This window comes from Carya illinoinensis, chromosome 3 (assembly GCF_018687715.1).
Source record: "Carya illinoinensis cultivar Pawnee chromosome 3, C.illinoinensisPawnee_v1, whole genome shotgun sequence".
Classification (NCBI taxonomy): Eukaryota; Viridiplantae; Streptophyta; class Magnoliopsida; order Fagales; family Juglandaceae; genus Carya; species Carya illinoinensis.
Window position 1 is genome coordinate 48,636,778 of NC_056754.1, and position 21,091 is coordinate 48,657,868.

General features: G+C 34.7%; 1 protein-coding gene and 1 long non-coding RNA gene across 2 annotated transcripts; both read left to right on the plus strand.

Annotated features, from left to right (window-relative positions):
• The first annotated feature begins 9,165 nt into the window (after positions 1 to 9,165).
• On the plus strand, positions 9,166 to 10,115 carry LOC122303036. Its single transcript, XR_006240590.1, has 4 exons — positions 9,166 to 9,253; positions 9,346 to 9,454; positions 9,582 to 9,645; positions 9,875 to 10,115. It is a non-coding gene; the product is annotated as an uncharacterized LOC122303036 (long non-coding RNA).
• Positions 10,116 to 11,812: 1,697 nt separating this feature from the next.
• LOC122305030 (arabinogalactan protein 20-like) lies at positions 11,813 to 12,482 on the plus strand. The gene is made up of 2 exons (XM_043117296.1): positions 11,813 to 12,116; positions 12,243 to 12,482. Exons 1-2 carry the CDS (start codon positions 11,828 to 11,830, stop codon positions 12,314 to 12,316), a joined length of 363 nt encoding a protein of 120 aa, XP_042973230.1. The 5' UTR covers positions 11,813 to 11,827; the 3' UTR covers positions 12,317 to 12,482.
• Positions 12,483 to 21,091: the final 8,609 nt, after the last annotated feature.

Here is a 21,091-nt window from a genome sequence, read left to right on the forward strand (position 1 = left end):
CTGAATGGCTCACTTACGGGAGAAAATTATGTTTCATGGGTCATCGTCGATTTCTACCTGGTGATCATAGATGGCGGGGAAATTCACAAATGTTTGATGGTACTGTTGAATGGGGCCAACCTCCACCATATTTGTCTGGTGAAGATTTACTTGCACAATTTGTAGATGTTGGTTGTAATGAATTTGGTAAAAAACAACGAAAGAGAAAACGAGCTACTTCTGAGTTGAATTGGACTAAGAAGAGTATATTTTTCGATCTTCCATACTGGTCAAAGTTAAAATTACGGCACAGTCTTGATGTTATGCATATTGAAAAAAATATATGCGAATCCGTATTGGGAACATTGATGTCAATTGAAGGAAAAACGAAGGATACATTAAACTCAAGGAAGGATTTGAAGCGGTTGGGAATAAGACCGGAAATGCAGTTGCAAGAAAATGGTTCGTCCGTTTACATGCCGATTGGGTGGTATACATTGTCAAGGAATGAAAGGGCTACTTTTTGTGAGTGGATAATGAAAATTAAATTACCGGATGGTTATGCCTCGAATTTGACAAGGTGTGTGCGAACAAATGACTGGAAAATAACTGGGTTAAAAAGTCATGATTGTCATGTCCTTTTGCAGCGTATCTTGCCTATTGGTATACGTGGGTACTTGACTAGAGACGTGCGCGTGGCTTTGACTGAGTTGGGTTTATTTTTCAAAGACTTATGTGCACGGACATTAAATGTAGAAGCTTTGGATCGAATGGAACGGGAAATTCCCATCATATTGTGTAAGCTAGAAAGTATTTACCCACCGTCATTTTTCGATGTCATGGTTCACCTGGCCGTCCATTTGCCACGTGAGGCTCGACTTGCAGGACCAGTTCAGTATAGATGGATGTATCCCATTGAACGATTTCTTGGGAAGTTGAAACGAACAGTTGGTAATAAAGCTCGCCCAGAAGGATCAATTGCAGAAGCATATATTGATGATGAGTGGCATACCTTCTGTTCCAAATATTTCCACGGAGTTGACACTAGGTTTGATCGGCCAGAAAGAAACTTTGACGTTGACAGAGCAAGACAACGAAATGTGTTTTCCGTGTTTTCCCAACAAGTACGTCCACTTGGTGCAGTGCGTGGTTATGACTTATGTGGAAGAGAGTTTGAGAAAGCTCAGTGGTACGTGCTGAACAATTGCCCTGACATAGAGATTTACTTGAAGTAAGTATTAATCTTTTCTTAATTTAGTATTCGCTCATTTACTTTCGCAAAATTCTAATAATATAAAATACATGTAGTAATCATCAATTTCAGTGATCATATTAACATGCTCAAGGAACTAGGAGTAAATGATATAGACCGGAAACATGAAGAGGAGTTTCCGAGATGGTTTGAACAACGGGTAATGACATTACATATGCGACACTTCATTCAATACAAATAGAAAATATTGATTGTTTTTTTTTATTGATATAATAGACGTTTTACTTAATATGTAGGTTGTACAAATGCATGCCAATAATCCAAACGATATATCAGATGAATTGTATGCATTAGCGCGTGGCCCATCGAGATGGGCTACAAGATATTCTGCATGTATTTCTCGTGGTAGTAGGTATCACACAATAGATCGAGATCATTATAGGAAAACACAAAATAGTGGTGTCCTAGTTGAGAGAAGTCATGATGGAGAAAATATTGATTTCTATGGAGTGATTGTTGATATAATTGGAATGAAATATTTGGGGGAGCTTGCAGTGTATCTGTTTAAGTGTGATTGGTGGGATTTAAGCAATCCTCGAACTGGAGTCCGTGATGATGAATATTTCTTGAGTATTAATACATCAAGAAAATGGTACGAGGATGATCCATTTATTTTAGCTTCTCAAGCATCTCAAGTATTCTACTTAGATGACCCAAAGTTGGGAACTCAATGGCGAGTAGTACAAAAATATGCTCCAAGAAATATATATGATGTTATCCCTCAAGCAGAAGGGCGAGATGAAGAAGAAGATGATGCCTCTACTCAAGAAGCATACCAAGAGAGTCAGCCCGTCTTTAATTTGTTTGTGGATTTGAGCCAGTATGAGATGATTCCATTGAATAGCGAAGATATTGAGGCTGAAATTGTTGATGCGACACTTGAGCAAAGTGTTGATTCATCTGAACTATCTACAGAAGATGAGACTGAATTGTCAAATGATACTGATACAGATAGTGATTGACGAATTATATTTTCACATTACGTGATGATGAGCACTATTTTACTTAATGAATATTGTATCAGTTTTTTGAAATTATGCCTCCGAAGAGAAAGGAAGTGCGCAACCCATCTCCACCTGTTCCTAGCTCTCCTTCAGACTCACCATTAGAGATTGACTCTACAGAACAAGGTAAAATTCTAATAGTCATAAAAGTTATTAATTAAGATTATAATAGAAAATTGATTATAATGTTATATATCATGATGACTTCACAGTACAATCTCGTCAAGGTCGAGGCACTACGAGAGGCGTGACGTTGGAAAAATATCGTAAGGTGGGTAAGATCAAAGTTAACATTCTTGATGAACATACCGGAGGCGAAGGACAACCAGCAGCTTGGCTTGCATCGCATGTGGGTGCTCTTACACGAACTTATGCACCTTTGGCAACAAGTTCATGGAAGAAATTCCCCCAAGATGTTAAGGACCTTATCAAGAAGCGTTGTTTGGTAATGTTTAATAAATGAAATTTAATTGGACTTATAATTTTATTTTACTTTAAAGTTAGAATATTATAAATGATAATATTTTTGTCCAAACTTTTTTCTGTAAGGATGATTTCGAATTAAATTTTGGTCGAAGAGAGGAGCGTAAAACTGTGGAAGAGCTTATGAGTAATGCATTCCGCAAGTATAAGGCGAGGTGTCATGAGCATTATAATAAGTTTGAGAATAGTGAAGAAGCACGCCAACATCCTTTTCAAGATGTGCAACCTTCTGATTGGGAAAAACTTTGTGACATGTTTGAGGATTCATCATATAAGGTATAATTAATTTAATTATTTTAGTCCTATTTTTAATTTCGCTTTCTAATATTTTCAATTCTTATGTAGGAGCGAAGTTCTATAAACAAAACAAATAGATCAAAATTGAAGATTACTCATCATGCAGGCTCAAGATCTTTCCACCGCCTCTCTAAAAAATTGGTATTGCTATTCTTTCATTTGTATATAGTTAACTGAATATATCAATCATAATGACTTTATATCTTAACAAATCTTTATTATAGCAAGATTCAGATGCCAATTATGATCTGACAAAATTATATGCTGCATCACATACTAATCGTAATGGAGAGTGGAGTCATCCTGATGCCTGTGAAAATTATGTAAGTATTATAATTTGTTTTAAATAAATATATTTGAATATTTATGATGATATTAACTCTTTTTCTTATGTGTAGGATAAAATGGTTGCCCTGCGTGCTGAATCTGCGTCAGATCAAAGTTCCTCAAATACAGATGTTGAGATTTTTACACAAGTTCTGGGTGAACGTTCAGGATATTTGAGGGGTTTGGGTCGCTGTGTAAAACCTTCTCCCTCTTCCTCTTCTTCCGGGTCTGCCTCTATAGTTCAAGAGAATGCGAATCGTAGAATTGAAGAATTGATTGCAAAACAACAAGAGTTAGAGGCTCAATTGGCGAGACAAGGAGACATGGAGATGCGCCTCAAACAACATGAAGAAGAACAAGCAGAGTTCAGGAGAGATATGCAACTCCAAATGCAACAGCTTATGCAACAGTACATGCCTCCAACCAACTGATGGTTTTTTACGTCTAGCTTATGACATTATCTAATTATGTATGAACAATGCTAGTTTTATGGTTATTTATTTCTTCGCACTTATTATAAAACTTTTGTGAGTAATTAAACAGTTCTTAATTTATATTTTTCAAATAATATGGATGTCTATTTAGTTTTTTTATAATTATTGGTTTTAATAAAAAAATATCCGTTCGAACGACCGAGTCACATTCGAACATTAATGGGCATGCCGTTCAAACGATAATGTAACGTTCAAACGTCAACTCGCAAACCGTTCGAACGATACCAGATGCTCAAAAAACCGTTCAAACGCATGACATTACCATATCGTTCGAACGTTGATCATCACCGTTCGATCTCTTATACCGTTCGATCGTCTCATTTAACGTTCGAACGTATTTCTACTGATCGTTTGAACGTATCTTGATAACCGTTCAAAAGAAACATTAACGTTCGAACGGTATATGAGAAGCATTCGAACGCAATTATGGGACGAATTTTAACCGTGACAAAAAAATCCATCGTTCAAACGGTATCGAACGGTCACTTTCAAAATCGTTCCAAAAGATATATTTTGGGACGAAATTGTGATTTTTGTCCCAATATATCTTCTGGAACAGTGATGTTGGGACGACCTTGGGACGAAATTTTTTCGTCCCAAAAAATCTTTCGGAACGAAATCGATATATTTTGGGACGAAAATTTTCGTCCCAAAATATGTTTTTTGTTGTAGTGTGCATTTGTTCTTGATTACATAAATCACACATCCAAAAAGCAAAGTTCCGCATAAGTTGAGGCGTATTTAATCTTACTCACGTTGAGGAGACTATGCTTGAGTGTAATGCGAGTCAGTCTTGGGTAATTGATACTTAGATATAAGAGCATTTTGTTGTCATTTTCGTCCGAGTTAAAGTTATGATATTAAGAAGTGTATTTTACCGATCAAAAAGAAGTGGGGCAATTGTTAGATATACACCCTAGAAGAGGAATTAGGTTCTACTATGCTTAGAATAAGCCATGCAAGTGCAATTTGGATGATAATACAGTTCATATTGCTAAAACCACCCACTGGATTTACTGGATGCTTTTCTTGTCTTTTGCAAGCATGCATTCCTATCTATGGTGCATGTACGTAGCTTCACTAGTTTGCCATCTGAGAACTTGGCTTGTTGAAATTAAGTTTCTATTGTATATTTGGGCTTTGCCTATTCTTATTAATACTACCATTTACTTTTCAAAAAAATTAAGTTTCTATGGTAACTCTTGATATCCATGACTTATCTCACCGAACCTTTCGCAGGTACACGAGGACAGCATTGTCAAGGTTGTTTGGGTTCCTCCAGAATATGGCGACGCAGTAGCGTGCATTTGCACTGATGCATTTACAATTTTCATTCTATTTTATTTTTTGCAGGATCACTTTGAGGCCAATCACTTTGAAGTTGCTATTTGGTGTGGAAATTAAATCATTGGTTTTGTAATTCATATATTGTAATTTAGTATTTTGTAATGTAATGTAGAAATAACAAATAATATAATATGTAATGGATTGTATTGTAATGCATGCATACTTTGCATAGAAGAATATTGGAATTTTTTTTTGTTTTACATGCATTTTTATTAGAGGCAAATTAAGTGGAACTTTGATATAGTAGTTGATATTTTTCAACCTCTAAAGACAATCAAATTTATTCTTTTGTTTTTTATTAAAAAAATCAGAGCCACATGTGAAAATATTTTCACATTAGATATATATTTAGGTTTATATATGGGCTTAAAAAAACAAAACCGGATTTAATCCGGAACCCAAAATCCAGGTTTTGAAAAATTCGGATCTATCCGGGTTCCGGCTCATTTCTGACCCGGGCTAACCCAGTCCGAATTTCGGCCTGAATTTAAAATCTGAGTTTTGGTTTGGATCTATCTAAATTTTCAGATTAAAATCCGGATGAACACCTCTAGTTGAAACTGGAAAGAATTTTCTTTATATGATCACATTTTTGTTAGCTGCTGCTATCCCTTTTAAACTATTCTAAAAACGTGGCGTATTAAAATCCTCCAATATTTTTGACCTTCTAATTTGACTTGTATGGGATGCCTGCTTTGAAAATGACCCAAATGCTCACGTTCACATTTCTTCCGGTGGCTGAGAAACATGTACATCCCATTCAAATTTTCAAAGCCTTTTTTTGTCCATTTGTTTTGGGACAGCCTTCTAGATGTGCCCCTTCCAAAAGTGTCCAGTAATAAAAGTCTTCAAATCATTACGATTAATGTTCTCGCCAATCTCATAAAAGTCATTCTTTTATAAGTTTCTTCTCAATTTTCTTATATTTTCCTCTTTTAAAATATAAAATATAGAAAATAATTTAGTCACAAAAAAATTAATAAAAATAATTTTACAAATTAATATAATTTAAAATACATCAAATTATAAAATTACTTTTATTATAAAATAGATTTAATTGATCACATAAATCCACGTCAATTTATAAAATTATTTTTATGTAATTTCTACTTGATTTAAGTACTCATCGCATTATATTGAGTTTATTTAGAAATCTTAGAGATTGTTTAGATAAGTTATTTAGATAAAAATCGAATTCATGAAGATCTGCATTTACCCAGAATAAAAACTGAACAGAAATCAATCACTGCAGAAGAGAGTTATCGCAAAATGTCAGTAATTTGTCAGGAGACATCCTCGCGATAGATTCTATCTATCAGTAGAATCCTACGTCAACTAGAACTCTTTCCAGATTGTTTATTTAAGAGATCCTATTGATTAGGATATGCAGATATTCAGATCTCCATATTTTCTAGAGCACTTTCTAGTGCATATTTTGGTGAGAAAGTTTCTTAACGAATTTTTATATTTGTGGTCTCTCTTTAAGTGTGATCGTGCTTCAAGTTGTGAATGACCTTTGATTGAATTTTAGCCACTGGAGTTTTAGGAGAAAATTTAATAGTTTGAAAATTGTCAGAGGTTCTGGCTGCTATTATTGTAGAAGACAAATAAGTCATCTGTCTGGACAAATAAGAAAGTTAAGTAACAAAAGTTTTGTAATTGAGAATTACTTGTAATTAATTTTTAAACAATAAAATTGATTTTTCTAAGTTTGGCTGTCCCGTTGGGTTTTACCTTTAAAGAATTCTTTAAAGGATTTTCATTTATAACCAATCATTATATTGTACAAGTTTGTTTATTTTTTTTAAGTATTTGATTCGTTTAATAATCATAATATTGAAATCTAACCAATTTGTTCAAGAAAATTAATAAATAATTTTATAATTTTACAGGAATACATTAAAAATTTCAAAAGTTTTGAACTCTAAACCTCCATTTTAAAAGTTGGGATGATATTAATCAAACCACGTACCTTTAACAACCATATTTTGCGATTTTCTTTCTCCGCTAAGTGGTCGATAACAGTTTATCTCAATAGCAGTTTTCGACCCGGATTCATTTGCCACAATTAAAACAATCTTTTCCATCGACATTTGCAGAGAAGTCGTGGGATAGACCTTTCAAACAACTTCATAATTGTATTTAGATATCGTAAAGGCACACCATGTCTTTTTCATTTTTCTATCTTAATATAGATAGTGTGTTATTTACACCTGTTTGCAAATCAAATTATATGATATGAGTGATATGGATATGGCATGGTAGGGGTGTGCATCCGGACCGGATTTTTTCCGGATCCGGTCCGGAAATCCGGATCCGGGTGAATCCGGGCGGTTATCCGCCCGGATTACTCCCGGGCGGATTTATAAAACACGGATCCGGTTGTAAAACCCGGTAATCCGTAACCGGGTTACGGATCCGCATGGTTTTATTTTTGCCGAAAACGATACCGTTGCGGTCTCTTTCATTTCTTTTCCTCTCAACTCTCTCGAAGGCTCGAACGGATTGCTAAGCCTCACTCAACTTCAGTCTTCTCTCAACCCTAGCCGTGCCGTCTCTCATCGCTGTCTCTCAACTCTCTCGAAGCATACGGTATGTTAATCTCTCTTTCTCTATCTCTCTCTCGGTTTGGTTGGTTTTTTTTTTTCTGGGTTTGTATTGGATTTTCGCTTAGGTCTGTATTGGCTTTTTTTTTTTTGGGTTTGTATTAGATTTTTTTTCTCGGTTTGGTTGGATTTCCTTTTTCATGCTTTTGGTCTCTCTGTCTCTGTCTCTCTATCGGTTTAGTTAGATTTTTTTCTGGGTTTGTGTTTGATTTGTCTCTGCCTCTCTCTCAGTTGGTTTTTTTTTTTTTTTTTTTTTTTTTTTTTTTTTTTTTTTTTTTTGGGTTAAGTACCTGATTAGTGATGTGCTCCCACGATAAAGGTGACCCCAACATTGTCTGTGTTGTTAGCATTATTCTGCCTGCTTGCGAGAGGGGTTTTCGTGGATCACTTATTCATATATTCTGTGTTGTTAGTCTTTGGAGTCTCTTCGATTAAGCCCAATATAAGGTAGGAAATGTAAACATGGGAGGGGTTTTCGCTGTTTGAAAATATAGCAGTCCCTTCTTCCTTGGCGTGGGCTGTTTGGTTTCTCAAATGTCTTTGGCTTATTTTATTGAAGTTGAGATAATTTATTTAATCTTAGCAGTATTAATGTCTCTTTGAGAGTTTAGATATTTCATTTTTTTTTTCAATTTTTTTTATTACTTCTCATTTTAATTTATTGAGTCTTCTTCCACTGTAGAGCCTTAGACAGCCACCTAACTTGCTTAGTGGAAAAGTTGGCTCTTATTATAAGTTGATTGAACTTTATACAAATTATATAATTTAATAATGAATCAATGATTATAATTTTATATCTGAAAACAACCAGCCATTTAATAAGCAAATCGAGATGATGAACTCAAATTTAACAAAGTTTTGATCCAGGCATAGGCATATATATTACGGATATATAATTGGATAAACACTCACCACAGCTTGCAACTTCTTAAAACATATTCCAAACGCCATATACAGGTTTTATTCAAAGATCAGATACTACATATATATCACCCATATATGCATAATCATACGGTTGCCTGCAGGCTTCAGCAAGCCCACTGCATGCCCACACGAAAGTGAAACTTACCTGCACATATATATATAATCTAGTTACCTTTCCCTCACCTTTCCTTATAGCCCAAGACTAAAGCAGAAAGCAGCATACATTTTAATCTAGTTTATCCCTGTAGTCTTCATGTGACACTGTTTTTGAGTTAGAAGAAGCTCTGATATTACCATAAATCTTTTGGCCTAACCTGAAATTTAGATATCCTGTTAGCCTGTCAGAGAAATATTTCACATTGCATTGTCTTTTATTATTAGTATTATTCTGCTTTTGACCATAAATGGGCTTATTGGATATTTGGTTGTGGCACTGGTGGAAATCTTTTCAACAGATGCCCGAGGCAAGGATCCAGCGTCCAGCTGGTTCTCTGTATTCAAGTTGTACTTTTGGCACTGGTAATATTGTGGAAGTGTTTTTTGTCTTAAATTCATGAGAAAAATTTCCTAATAAAGTCGATTTTAAAATTGTTCTCTGTTCTAATTTTCAGGCTTGTGGCAGCAAGTGTTCTTATTGTTTACTTGGCTGTAATTTATGGGACATACGTTCCTGATTGGAAATTCACTGTCCTGAACAGCAATAGTACTGTTGAGATGACAGTAAGCCTTGGCTTCCTTTGATCTCATTCTTTTAAAATCAACCAGTTCTTGTTAAATGACATTGCTATTTTTTTTTTGTTTACTCTTTGTTGTGAAAGTAATAATCTTGGATTCGTGTTTAATTCAGTATTGATCAACATGGGAGTTGATTTATTCAGCAACAGCTGGAACATTGCTTGATCATTCAAAGGGTATGCTTTCAAAACTAATAGAAAGCTTGATTAATGATATTTTTTAATATAGAAGAGGCTGAAGTTGCTTTTACACACCTTGTTTCAACTAAGCTCTATTAATGGGTTTTCTGAGTTAGTTCTTTTATTGTAAAATGAAAGTCTAAAAAATTCTTGAACATTGATTATACAGTTTCTTGAACATTGATGTTTGGCTAGTCAGTTGAATTTTGGTGTCCTCTTTGCCCAGGTCAAGGCTAAGAAACCTTCTTGGAAGATTGGTTCCTCGTTTGCTACCAAGAAGGCCACAAAAAGTTCACCTAAAGTCCAGATTGATGCTGATTTGGACCTGATAGACGAAGATAGCCTAAAGTCCAGATTGATGCTGATTTGGACCTGATTTGGTTCCTCATTGTAATTTTTTTTTGTTTTTTTTGAAATAGTAGCAGCATTATATTAGTTTAATTAGGTATAATGTATTATTATTTATTTTTTTCTTTGTAAATTTATGTTTTATTTTGTTCTTTGTAAATTTCTGTTTTGCATTGAGATTTAAACAAAAATATTATCTATTTTGCATTTTTATTTATTTTGTTCTTTAATTTACTTTTTTTTTTTTTAAACTTATAAAATGTGTTTAAATTATTTTTTAAAACAAATTGGGCAATTGAAACAGGATATCAGATTAAAATTTTTTTTTTAGAGTTTTAAAGTCTTTGAAAAAAAAAAAAAAAAAAACCCGGATTAAACCCGGTTATAACCCGGATATCCGGGTTTTAAGGTAAAATTTTCAAAAAACCGGGTATCCGGTTATAATCCGGATATCCGGATTAAATCCGGTTATCCGCCCGGATTGGAATCCGGGTGAATCCGGGCGGATAACCGCCCGGTTTTTAAAAGCCGGATCCGGATCCGGTTATGGCCGAATATCCGGATCTGGATCCGGTTGAACACCCCTATGGCATGGAGTCGGGGCAAAAACTAGTTGGTACTGTTGAAACTGGAAAGAAGTTTCTTTATATGATCACATTTTTGTTAGCTGCTGCTATCCCTTTTAGACTATTCTAAAAACGTGGCGTATTAAAATCCTCCAATATTTTTGACATTCTAATTTGACTTGTACGGGATACCTGCTTTGAAAATGACCCAAATGCTCATGTTCACATTTCTTCTGCTGGCTGATAAACATGTACATCCCATTCAAATTTTCAAAGCCTTTTTTTGTCCATTTGTTTTGGGACAGCCTTCCAGATGTGCCCCTTCCAAAAGTTTCCAGTAAGAAAAGTCTTCAAATCATTACGATTAATGTTCTCGCCAATCTCATAAAAGTCATTCTTTTATAAGTTTCTTCTCAATTTTCTTATATTTTCCTCTTTTAAAATATAAATTATAGAAATTAATTTAGTCACAAAAGAATTAATAAAAATAATCTTATAAATTAATATGATTTAATGTACGTTAAATTATAAAATTATTTTTATTATAAAATAAATTTAACTAATTACATAAATTTACGTCAGTTTATAAAATTATTTTTATATAATTTATATTTGATTTAAGGACTCATCACGTTAAAAATCCTAAACTTTCTTGGTACAACTTCAAGGAAAATGGGACAGACACACTTTAATTGGAGTATTTTTTTGGTTTGTGTTTTATTATTTTTTGTTTTGTGATAATTTTTTGAAAAAGTTTATTGGGATCATTCCCATATATTTGGTGTGAATATATGTATTTTTCCAAGTTTTTGTCATAATTTCACACGGGATTTTCAAATTGTCAATGGCTGCAATTGTGGTGAAGCTTCTATAACATCCTCTCTTCTTTTTCTCGTTCAACTTGTCATAAAGCCTAACAACTTGGACTCTCAACTCCAAGCACCCCATCTTTCACGCCTTTCCCACGAATTCAACATGTTTCCACAAGGTATAATCCGACGGTAAATGCCATCCCAGCAAAGCATTTATTACATTTTTCCCGTCAAAATTGTCTTCTGGAAATTCCTCTGAGAAACAAAACATGAAACGACAAGAGGGCAGTATCCTAGTCCAACCCAACGACCCTTCCAAGCCACTTTCGTGTCCCTGTCGTTTGCTACTCGGTCAAAAATGCCGCCAACCGAGTAAAAAGACCTCCTTCGCGTCCTCCGCGCGTTCCTTCCAACCTACTCACACTAATCCCTTCACTTTCTCGGAAGCTGCACATGTTGTTCAAAACGCACCTAAACCGCACGCCTACGGCCACCTATAAAGACCGCACAATTCCTCCTAACCCCTCCCATCTTCTCAACCCCCTTCCTCACACAGCTCGTAGTTTGAATCCAAATTCATCTTTTTCATTCCTTCTTCTTCAGCAGTTTCATACCGATATCTTGAAGATGAATTCCATGAGATCTTACGCTTTCTCAGTCATTGCCTTTGTGCTCTCTACGCTTTTGCTGCTATCAGAAGCTCAGACCTTGGCTCCGGCACCCGGGGGTCCATTCAGCGATGGTAAGTATTAAGTAATCCTATGAATCTTTGTTTGTTTTCCTAGTATTCCAATTTTGGGTAAACCAATCTGAGTTTAATTAGTAAGTATTGGTACTTATTTCTTGCTGTTCTTGTTTGTTAATTCAGGGGCGGCGTTAGATCAAGGGATTGCCTACGTTCTTCTACTTGTGGCCCTTGCAGTCACATACCTAGTCCATTGATTTCCCTTATCTCTTGGTGCTCCAACTTGCTGATGTATTTGATATAAATTCTTTATGTATTTTCTCCTCTGATTAATGAGGAGAACTTGCAGCAATTTTTATTGGCCTTTTTGGTTCTTGTAATGTAAAGAGATCATATGCAATAAAGGGTTTGATCATTTTCACATATTTAACAGCCAGATCATAGGTTTCATTTTTGCTAATACTTAAGTTGATCTAAATACAGAGATACAGAGTATTAGAAGAATGAACGTCTGTGGAATTTGTACAGCAATGTGAAATGCTGAAAATGTGATGCTTTTATGTCGTTACCATCCATTGATCGCAAACAAACTTTCAGCCATTACAATAGATTAGGGACGCATTTAATTTTATTGGAATCAAAATGCATTTTCCATTAACCAAACAAACTTTCAGTTTCAGCCATTAAAATGGATTGGGAACATTCCGATGTCTCCTCAACATTAGTAACATCTTCCTCGAGATAATGCATTCTTAGCTAATAAATGAGCCACCATTTTTGCTTCTCTGCGCCCATGAGTTACAGCCCAACTCTGCATATATACACAAAAGAATGACCTAGGTTTCTTCTTTCAGATGACCATAGCTAATGAGATTCACTTTCCTCATGTGAAGGAAAATCCTTTGTAAGTCCCAGTTACCATCAGAAAATTGCTGCAGTTAGAGTTGCCTTAGCTTCTGCTACCACTGGGATTAATACAATAAAATTGTGATGATCTCAGTGTGGCAATCACGTCTCTTGGCCTTTCACAGTCCCTTACCGCAATCCCTCTACCAATATACTTCCTTTAGTTTTGTTCCCATTTCTACGTATTCTTAAAAGTCTTGCTATTTGACGCCCCTGCCCATCCTTCACTGCATTCTGAGATTCTTGTAATGCCTCTTCAGCATTACTGACCAGAGCATCCGATTCCATTAAAAGGTCTCCATCAATAACCAAGTTTCTTCTCCACCATATCCTCCACGATCAAGTAAAGAATGCAACTTTAACCAGAGCCCGAAAATCATCAACCTTACTGCCATGTTTTTGGTTCCAGCAACAAGTACTCCATACATCCCCTGCAGCTGCACAATCCCATAGAACATGCCCCTATTGTCTCAGCTTCTTAAATTGCCGTCAGTTTTGTCACATGAGGTAGGTTCAAATTCTGAAAAATAAAAACAAAACAAAAAAGCCAGAGAGAGAGAGTTGTGCAAGTGTAACACATTTTTTTTTTTTTGGGAAGAAAAAAGAAGAAGTAAGTTTATTATTAAAAAATTATTTTTTTCATATAAATATTATATTTACTCGTTTTTTTCAAAATGAGTGTAGAATTATTGTGCACTCTATGACAATTTCTCATTATAAATAAATGGAAGAATCCCAGCCTCCCACAATACGAACCAATATGAATCAAAATCTAAACAGAACCTATATACTCCATCCATAAAAGCTTATAGAGGTGGATGGATTAAAAGATTCATTTTCGAATCCGGGTGAGTTCTCTCTACTTGTATGATAATATGATTTGTAGTGTATTTGGATAAACATGGTTGGATGTACACAACTCTTTTCGCATATCCGCTGCACAATATGTTCGAATTTCTTATAAAAAAATATAATATAATTTTTGAGCAACACAATATTAAATATAATTCTTATAGGTTTATTCAAGAGCGGAGTAACTAAATTAGTTTTACCATATGAATTTAATTTCAAGTTCATTATTTTTTATCTGGTCTCCATCCACTTTTTGAGTTGCAAAGATATTCGTATTTTAAAAGTTCGATTCATTCAAAAATTTCGAAGGAACTTGGGCCTCAATAAGCTTGTGATTTATATACATAGAATATATAAGGTCTAAAGTTTTTTCCTATACAGTATATATATATATATATATATATATATGTGTGTATATATGTGTGTGTGTGTGAAATTATCACTTGTTCAAAAAGTTTAAGTTGATGGAAAGATATAGACTTTTTTATATCTTAACACTTTTCTCTCATGTGTAGGCCAGACTCTCCCTCAATAAGTGGGTCTAACACGTGAAATATTAAATTAAATTGGATAAAATATAGATTCATGGTTCAAATTCCTAAAAAGTTTAAGTTGCTGGGAAGATGTACAGCTGCATTTGGATGTTGAGTAAAACTGAACTAGACTGAGTTTTTTATTAATAGTATTAAATTGAGTTGATTGAATGAGTTATGTGAGTCCCATTTAAAATGAGTTTAGATATGTTTGATGTTAAGATAAGTTTAGTACTATTTATGAAAAGTTGAAAAATATTGTAGATTTAGCATATAAAGAGGTGTTGAGTTGAAAAAGATTGTCGATCCCACATGTAAAGAGATTTTAAATTGAGATGAGTTTAATAATTTGATAGTTAAGTGTTTGGATGTTAAACTCAATTTAAAATTAGACTAAACTGAATTGATCTCAATTGAGTCTTACAACCAAACGAGACTGTAGACTTTATTTTTTATTTTAAATATATATATATATATATATATATAATGTACACACACATACATATAAACAAATATGTATGTGTGTGACATGATCTAACCGTAGATATCTTTTACAAAGACAAGACAAAACATGTACCATTACAATATGGTAGTATAAAAAGGAGCATAGACGCATAGAAAAGGGATATTCTTTACCTTCTTTCCACCTTGTAACAAAAATGAAGAATTTTAAGCGCTTTGTAATAAGTAAATTTTCATCAAGAATGGTACTATTTTGGAATTGGGGTGTAGAGCATACCTTTTTTTTTTTTTTTTTTTTTTGGATAAACAGAACTTCATTCAATTGAAAATAGCATCAATGCATCAATTGTTATCAAACCATAAAGCATGATGAACAAAAGAAGGGATCTGCTCCCACCATAAATTGATACCGACAACGTTCCAAGCATGTCTAGCTAAAGAATGAGCTACCCCATTCCACAACCTATTAACATGTTGAACTCGGACTTCTTGGAAACGCATCATCAGATTCTTGGCATCATTGATCAAATTACTAGCACTTGCATAAGAATCTTCTGCAGATTGTAGCTCCTGAATTACATTAAGACAATCACTTTCAATAATTAGTTTTGGAATGCCAAGTGGGAGGCATAGCTGTAGCCTTCTCAAAACAGCAATTGATTCAATTGTGGCTGCCTCATCCACTTCTAACTCATTCTTACTTGCAGCCATCACAATTCCTCCACTTGTATCTCGCAAAAAAATCCCAACTCCAGCTTTCCTCAAATCAGCAAAAACTGCTCCATCTACATTTACTTTAAGAAAACCATCTGGGGGAGCTTGCCACTTAGATAGCTATTGGAAATTCTGAATCAGCTTATAAGCACTCTTGACAGAGAACTTGTCATTTGCTTCCTTGTCCCAAATCCACCTATCCATACACTAAGTTGCTGAAAATCGAATCTTTAGGGTCTCCTCAACTGTACTTGGATTAAAGAGAGCTCTAACCAACCATGCATTCCATGTCTTAGTAGTAGCATCACTGTCCACTATAGTTTCTTCATCAACAACTGGCCCATTTCTACCACCCAAAGTAGGTTGTAAGAGTCTAAGGCCAGGTAACCAAGAATCCTTCCAAATCTTCACTGATTTACCATTTCCCACTCGCCACCTACACCCTTCCAAAGGCCATCTCCTTGCTTCAAAAATGCCTCTTCAAGCTTAGGAAGGGTTAGGGCCTAAAGAAACTTGGAAAAATGTACAGTTAGGGTAATATTTGGCTTAAATATTCTTTGCATCAAGGAATTCTCATTTTGCAATAACCTCCACCCTTGCGTAGCCAATAATGACATATTAAACAAGTGTAAATCCCGAAACCCCATCCCACCTCGAAATTTTGACAGACATAATTTCTTTCAATTTAACTAGTGAATTTTCTTCTCATTACTTCTTTGATCCTACCAAAATCTCGATGTCATCCTTTCAAGTTCCTGGCACAAAGTCAAAGGTAATTTAAAACAGCTCATTGAGTGAGTGGGTATAGATAAAGCCACTGCTTTTATAAGAATCTCTCGACCCCCTTGAGAAAGGAGTTTTTCTTTCCAACTCTGCAAATTTGTCCACACCTTATCAAATGCTTGAGACTTAGATCTCCCAATATTTTTCATACTGTTGAAAAGTACTGACGCCCCATAAATGCAACAACTCTCGTTGTTTGATAGCATCCACATTTTTAGAAAAAACCATGGTTGTTTTCCCTTTGTTCACCTTTTGCCCATAAGCCATTTCATATTTATCTAACAAACCCTGAATAAAATTAGTTGTATCAACATCAGCTCGACAAAAAAGTATGCTATCATCAGCAAAGAGGAGGTGTGTTACCATTGGTGCCTCTCTACAAAATTTCACTCCTATCAAATTCCTCATTACCTTCGTATCTCTCAATAAGGCTATTAAACCTTCAGTGCAAAAGAGAAAAAGGTAAGGGGAAAGCGGATCCCCTTGCCTAATGCCCCTTGTAGGTAAAATGGGTCCATAAGCATTCCCATTAAGTAAAACTGAAAAAGCGACAGTTTTAACACATTCCATAATGAGATTAACAAATCTGGTTGCAAACCCCAATTTGAGCATGATTTTCTCTAAAAACCTCATTCAACTCTATCTTATGCCTTACTCATATCCAATTTAAGAGAAATACCCTTTATTTTCATGCCTTTTATTTCTTAGATAATTCACTAATTTGTAAGCTGTCAATACAATGTCACTAATCAGTCCTCCCCCCACAAAAGCATTCTAAGACTCCAATATGATAGCAGGTAAAAAAGCCTTCATTCTATTCACAATGACCTTAGAAACAAGCTTATAAATCATATTACACAAGCTGATTGGGCGATAATTAGAAACAAGTTCACAAGTTTTCTTCTTAGGAGTCAAACTTATAAGTGTATGATTTAGTTGAGAGGGCAGCTTACCTATATTAGGAGAATCCAACACTGCAGTTGTAATAGAATCTCCCACTATGTGCCAGTATGATTGAAAAAACAAAGTGGGCATGCAATCAGGCCCATGTGCCTTGGTAGTTTGCATTTGATTCAAGGCTAGCTTTACTTCATCCGCTACAAAGGGCTTGGTGAGTTCAACATTCATTTCATCAGTTACTCTTCTGTCAACAAAGCTCAAAACAGCCTCCTGATCATCCAGCATGGAAGAATTAAAAAGGTTTTTGAAAAAATCAATAACCAGCTCATCACGTTGTACACTCTTATGCCAAATTCCCCTCTCATCCTTAAGACCCCTTATTAAATTTCTATTCTTCCTGAGAGATGCCTTGGAATGGAAACACTGTGTGTTCTGGTCCCCGTCTTCTAACCATTGCGCCTAAGACATGGCCACATCACCTCTTCTCTTTCAAGCCACAACTGAACTTTCCTTCAAGCATGACTAAGGCCACCAAGATCTAGATTACAAGAGTCAATAAGCTGCATTTTCTCAAGCTGATTCCTTGCTTCATTAAGTTTTTTCCTAACATGCCCAAACGAGACTCTGTTCCATACTGTCAATTCTTCCCCACATCCCTTAATGAGATTAAGAATCCCTTCCATACCATGACTACTATCCCTGCTGCCCCAAACTTCATTCTGTTAACACATCTCTAAAAGCCTCAATCTGATCTATAGGTCGTGGTCTCCCACCTTGCTTTTCATGTAAATGCATCACTTCATTAAAATCTCACCCTAACAACCAAGGGCTTTGCTCAAAAGAATTAAGTGTTTTAATGAGATTCCAGGTAGAAAATCTACTAGAGGCTTCCGAGTGACCATACAAACCCATAAATCTCCATTCTGTTAAATCCTCCATTTTAGTATGAGCATCTATATGACTTAATCTCAACACCCAGGTTAGAATTCCACAACAAACTCAAACCCCCACTACGCCCCACGAAATCAATAGAAAAGCAATGTGTAAAACCTAATTTATATTTACAAACTTCCATAACTTGTGTTGTAAACTTCATCTCCTGCAAAAATAACAGTTCGAGCCCTTCTCTCATCAGGAAGATTTGGCGTCCAATCAGGGCTATGCGGTTGCAGGATTTGGGTTCTAAATTCCTTATTGTTGAGTTTGAGGATGTCAAAGATCAGGAGAGGATCTTGTATGATGGCCCATGGTCTTTTGACAAGCAATTAGTCTTACTAAAGCAATTTGATGATTTGCTTCAAACCCATTATATTAATTTGATGGAAGCTCTCTTATGGGTGCATATTCATGATCTCTCACTTATGGCCCGAAGTAAAAAACGGGTTGAAAAATTGGCGAATCACTGAGTAAGGTTTTGGAGGTGGATTTGTTGGATGATGAGTGTGAATAGGGGGAATTCATGAGGGTGCGAATCTGTCTCGATGTTTCTAAACCTCTTTTACGGGGGAAGCGACTTAGCTTGGGATTGAATGGGTCTTACTGGGTAAAGTTTTCATATGAACATCTGCTGGAGTTCTGCTACATGGCTTGCCAAATGGAAGCTACGGATGGGATATTATTGCCATATGGTCAATGGCTACGGGATTTTTGTCATGGAAGTCCTACGCCTTATCAGATTGGTCGCCGAAAGCCGTCTAAGGTGGTCCATCTCAACATTGAAGGTCATAACAGCGACTCATAGTTGGTGTCAAACGATTCTGCAATATCTCCGGAAGCGGTTACTACTGTTACTAAGGAGTCATTAAATGCGGAGGTGGTGGAGAACCCACTACCAGCAGAGATAGCGTAGTAGTTAAATGGGAGGGGGGGTTAATGGCATAAACATGGCTACAATGGCGAAAGGTGAAGCAGTTGATGAGATGTTTCATGCTAGGCGTGATTCTCATGTTCAAGTGAAAGTTGTCATGCAGAAGGCTATTGCAAAGGAAAGTAGTAAGAACGTGATGGGCTAAGATTATTGTCATTCTGAGATGGGCCGCAGTGACATGGGCCCATTACCTAACAACCCAGATAAGGACTTGCCTTTTGTACAAGGCCCAGCTCATGCTTTCTGGAAAAGAAAAGGGAAAGTGGTAAGGGATTCGTGATCTGAGGTTCCCGATTCACAAGCCACACGGGCTAAACGGCGCTCCACTAGGGAATTGAAGGAGCTTCCGGCGAAAAAGGGGAGGAGCATTTATGAGAATGTTCAGATTTGTGTTCTTCACGAGGTACCAATTGTGTCATCGATAGAGCACACTTAATAAAATATTTATATGGTAAAATTTAATTTTAAAATTAAATTTTAAAATTTAAATTTTATACATCAAATATTATCAAATGATGTAAATAATATATTCTACACATCAATTTGATAATAAAATAACGTTCTAGTGAGCATAGACATCAATATCCAACAACATAAATTATAGTATCCCTCATTTTATTTATAATTTTTTTATTCCGTCGATTTTTATTAAAAATATAATATACATAATTATACATATTTCTTGTTACCAGTTTAAACTTTTGAGAAAAGTTATGATTTTATAATCTCCAGGTTTATATCATAAGAATAATTGTTAACCATTGAGTTAGAAAATTGCTTTGACAATAAATATATATATAAAGTGTTTTCTCAGCATTTAAATAGAACAAAGATAATTGAAATTTCACGAACATTATGTTAAAAAAGTGACAATATAAACGAAATTATTTAGTCAGTAACGATTTAAATCTCCATAATCTATTTGGTAAAATAGTAAACATACAGATACTTATCAAAAAAAAGAAAATTGTAAACATATAGCTTCTTTTCTTTTGAAAATTCAAAAGAAAACGCATCCAAAGCTGAAAGGGATGCGAGATGCGGAGGAGCTTCGTGGTGCACGGGACCACGCGCTGGTCAAAAGGTGAATATGGCCAAATGGAAAGGTCGAACGGAACTTCATATGTCGTGGTGTGGCGTAGGCTTCAAAGAATCGGGTTTAAATCGGAAAATTTAATAAATTAAATTGGGTGATTATAATAATTTTGAATTAGATATTTCAATCTTAATAAAAATTATTAAAACTTATATTAGATACACTTCAAGCATTTTATATAATATATAAAAGAGTATAAAATATAAATTTATTTATAATTTCAATAAAAATATAATATGAATAGAAATAGTTTCAATAAATATGTAATTTATGCATTTAATCTTAATAGTGGACATTTTTTCTTTATATAGGAAAGATATAAAGATCATTAAGTTATAAACACATGACAAATTTAATATTTTATGCACAACCATAAACTTAATATAAAATACTCATTCATTTCTTTAATTTTTTATTCATAATTTTATATTCAACCAAAAAAATAAATAAAGAATTATACGTTTTATCTTTTAATTTTTCTGCAATTTTTATTGAATACAATGATGAAAAAGTTAATATATGTTTAGTTTTATTATATTTTGTACAAAAAAATTTTAAAAAAAAAATCTAGTTGTTATACAACTTAAAAATAAATACAATTTTAAATCAGTTCAAATTGATCTAAAATAGGCCGATTGAAACGGTTCATAAATAATTCAAAATGTTCACTAAAATCAATTTAGTATTTTATTTATTCAATTTGAATCGACATGAATCAAATTATTTTTTTGAGCTTTGGTTGGTATCGAAGGGCACAAATCTAAGCTCTAAAGTTCATGAAAAACAAGCAAGAACCAGAAAGTATACATGGACCAAAAAAAATATATAAAATAATAGATAGATGAGAGGTGAGAGGAAAGATAAGGCCATAGTGAGAAAAAAAGCCAAAAATATTCGAGAATAATAGCGCATGGGGCTC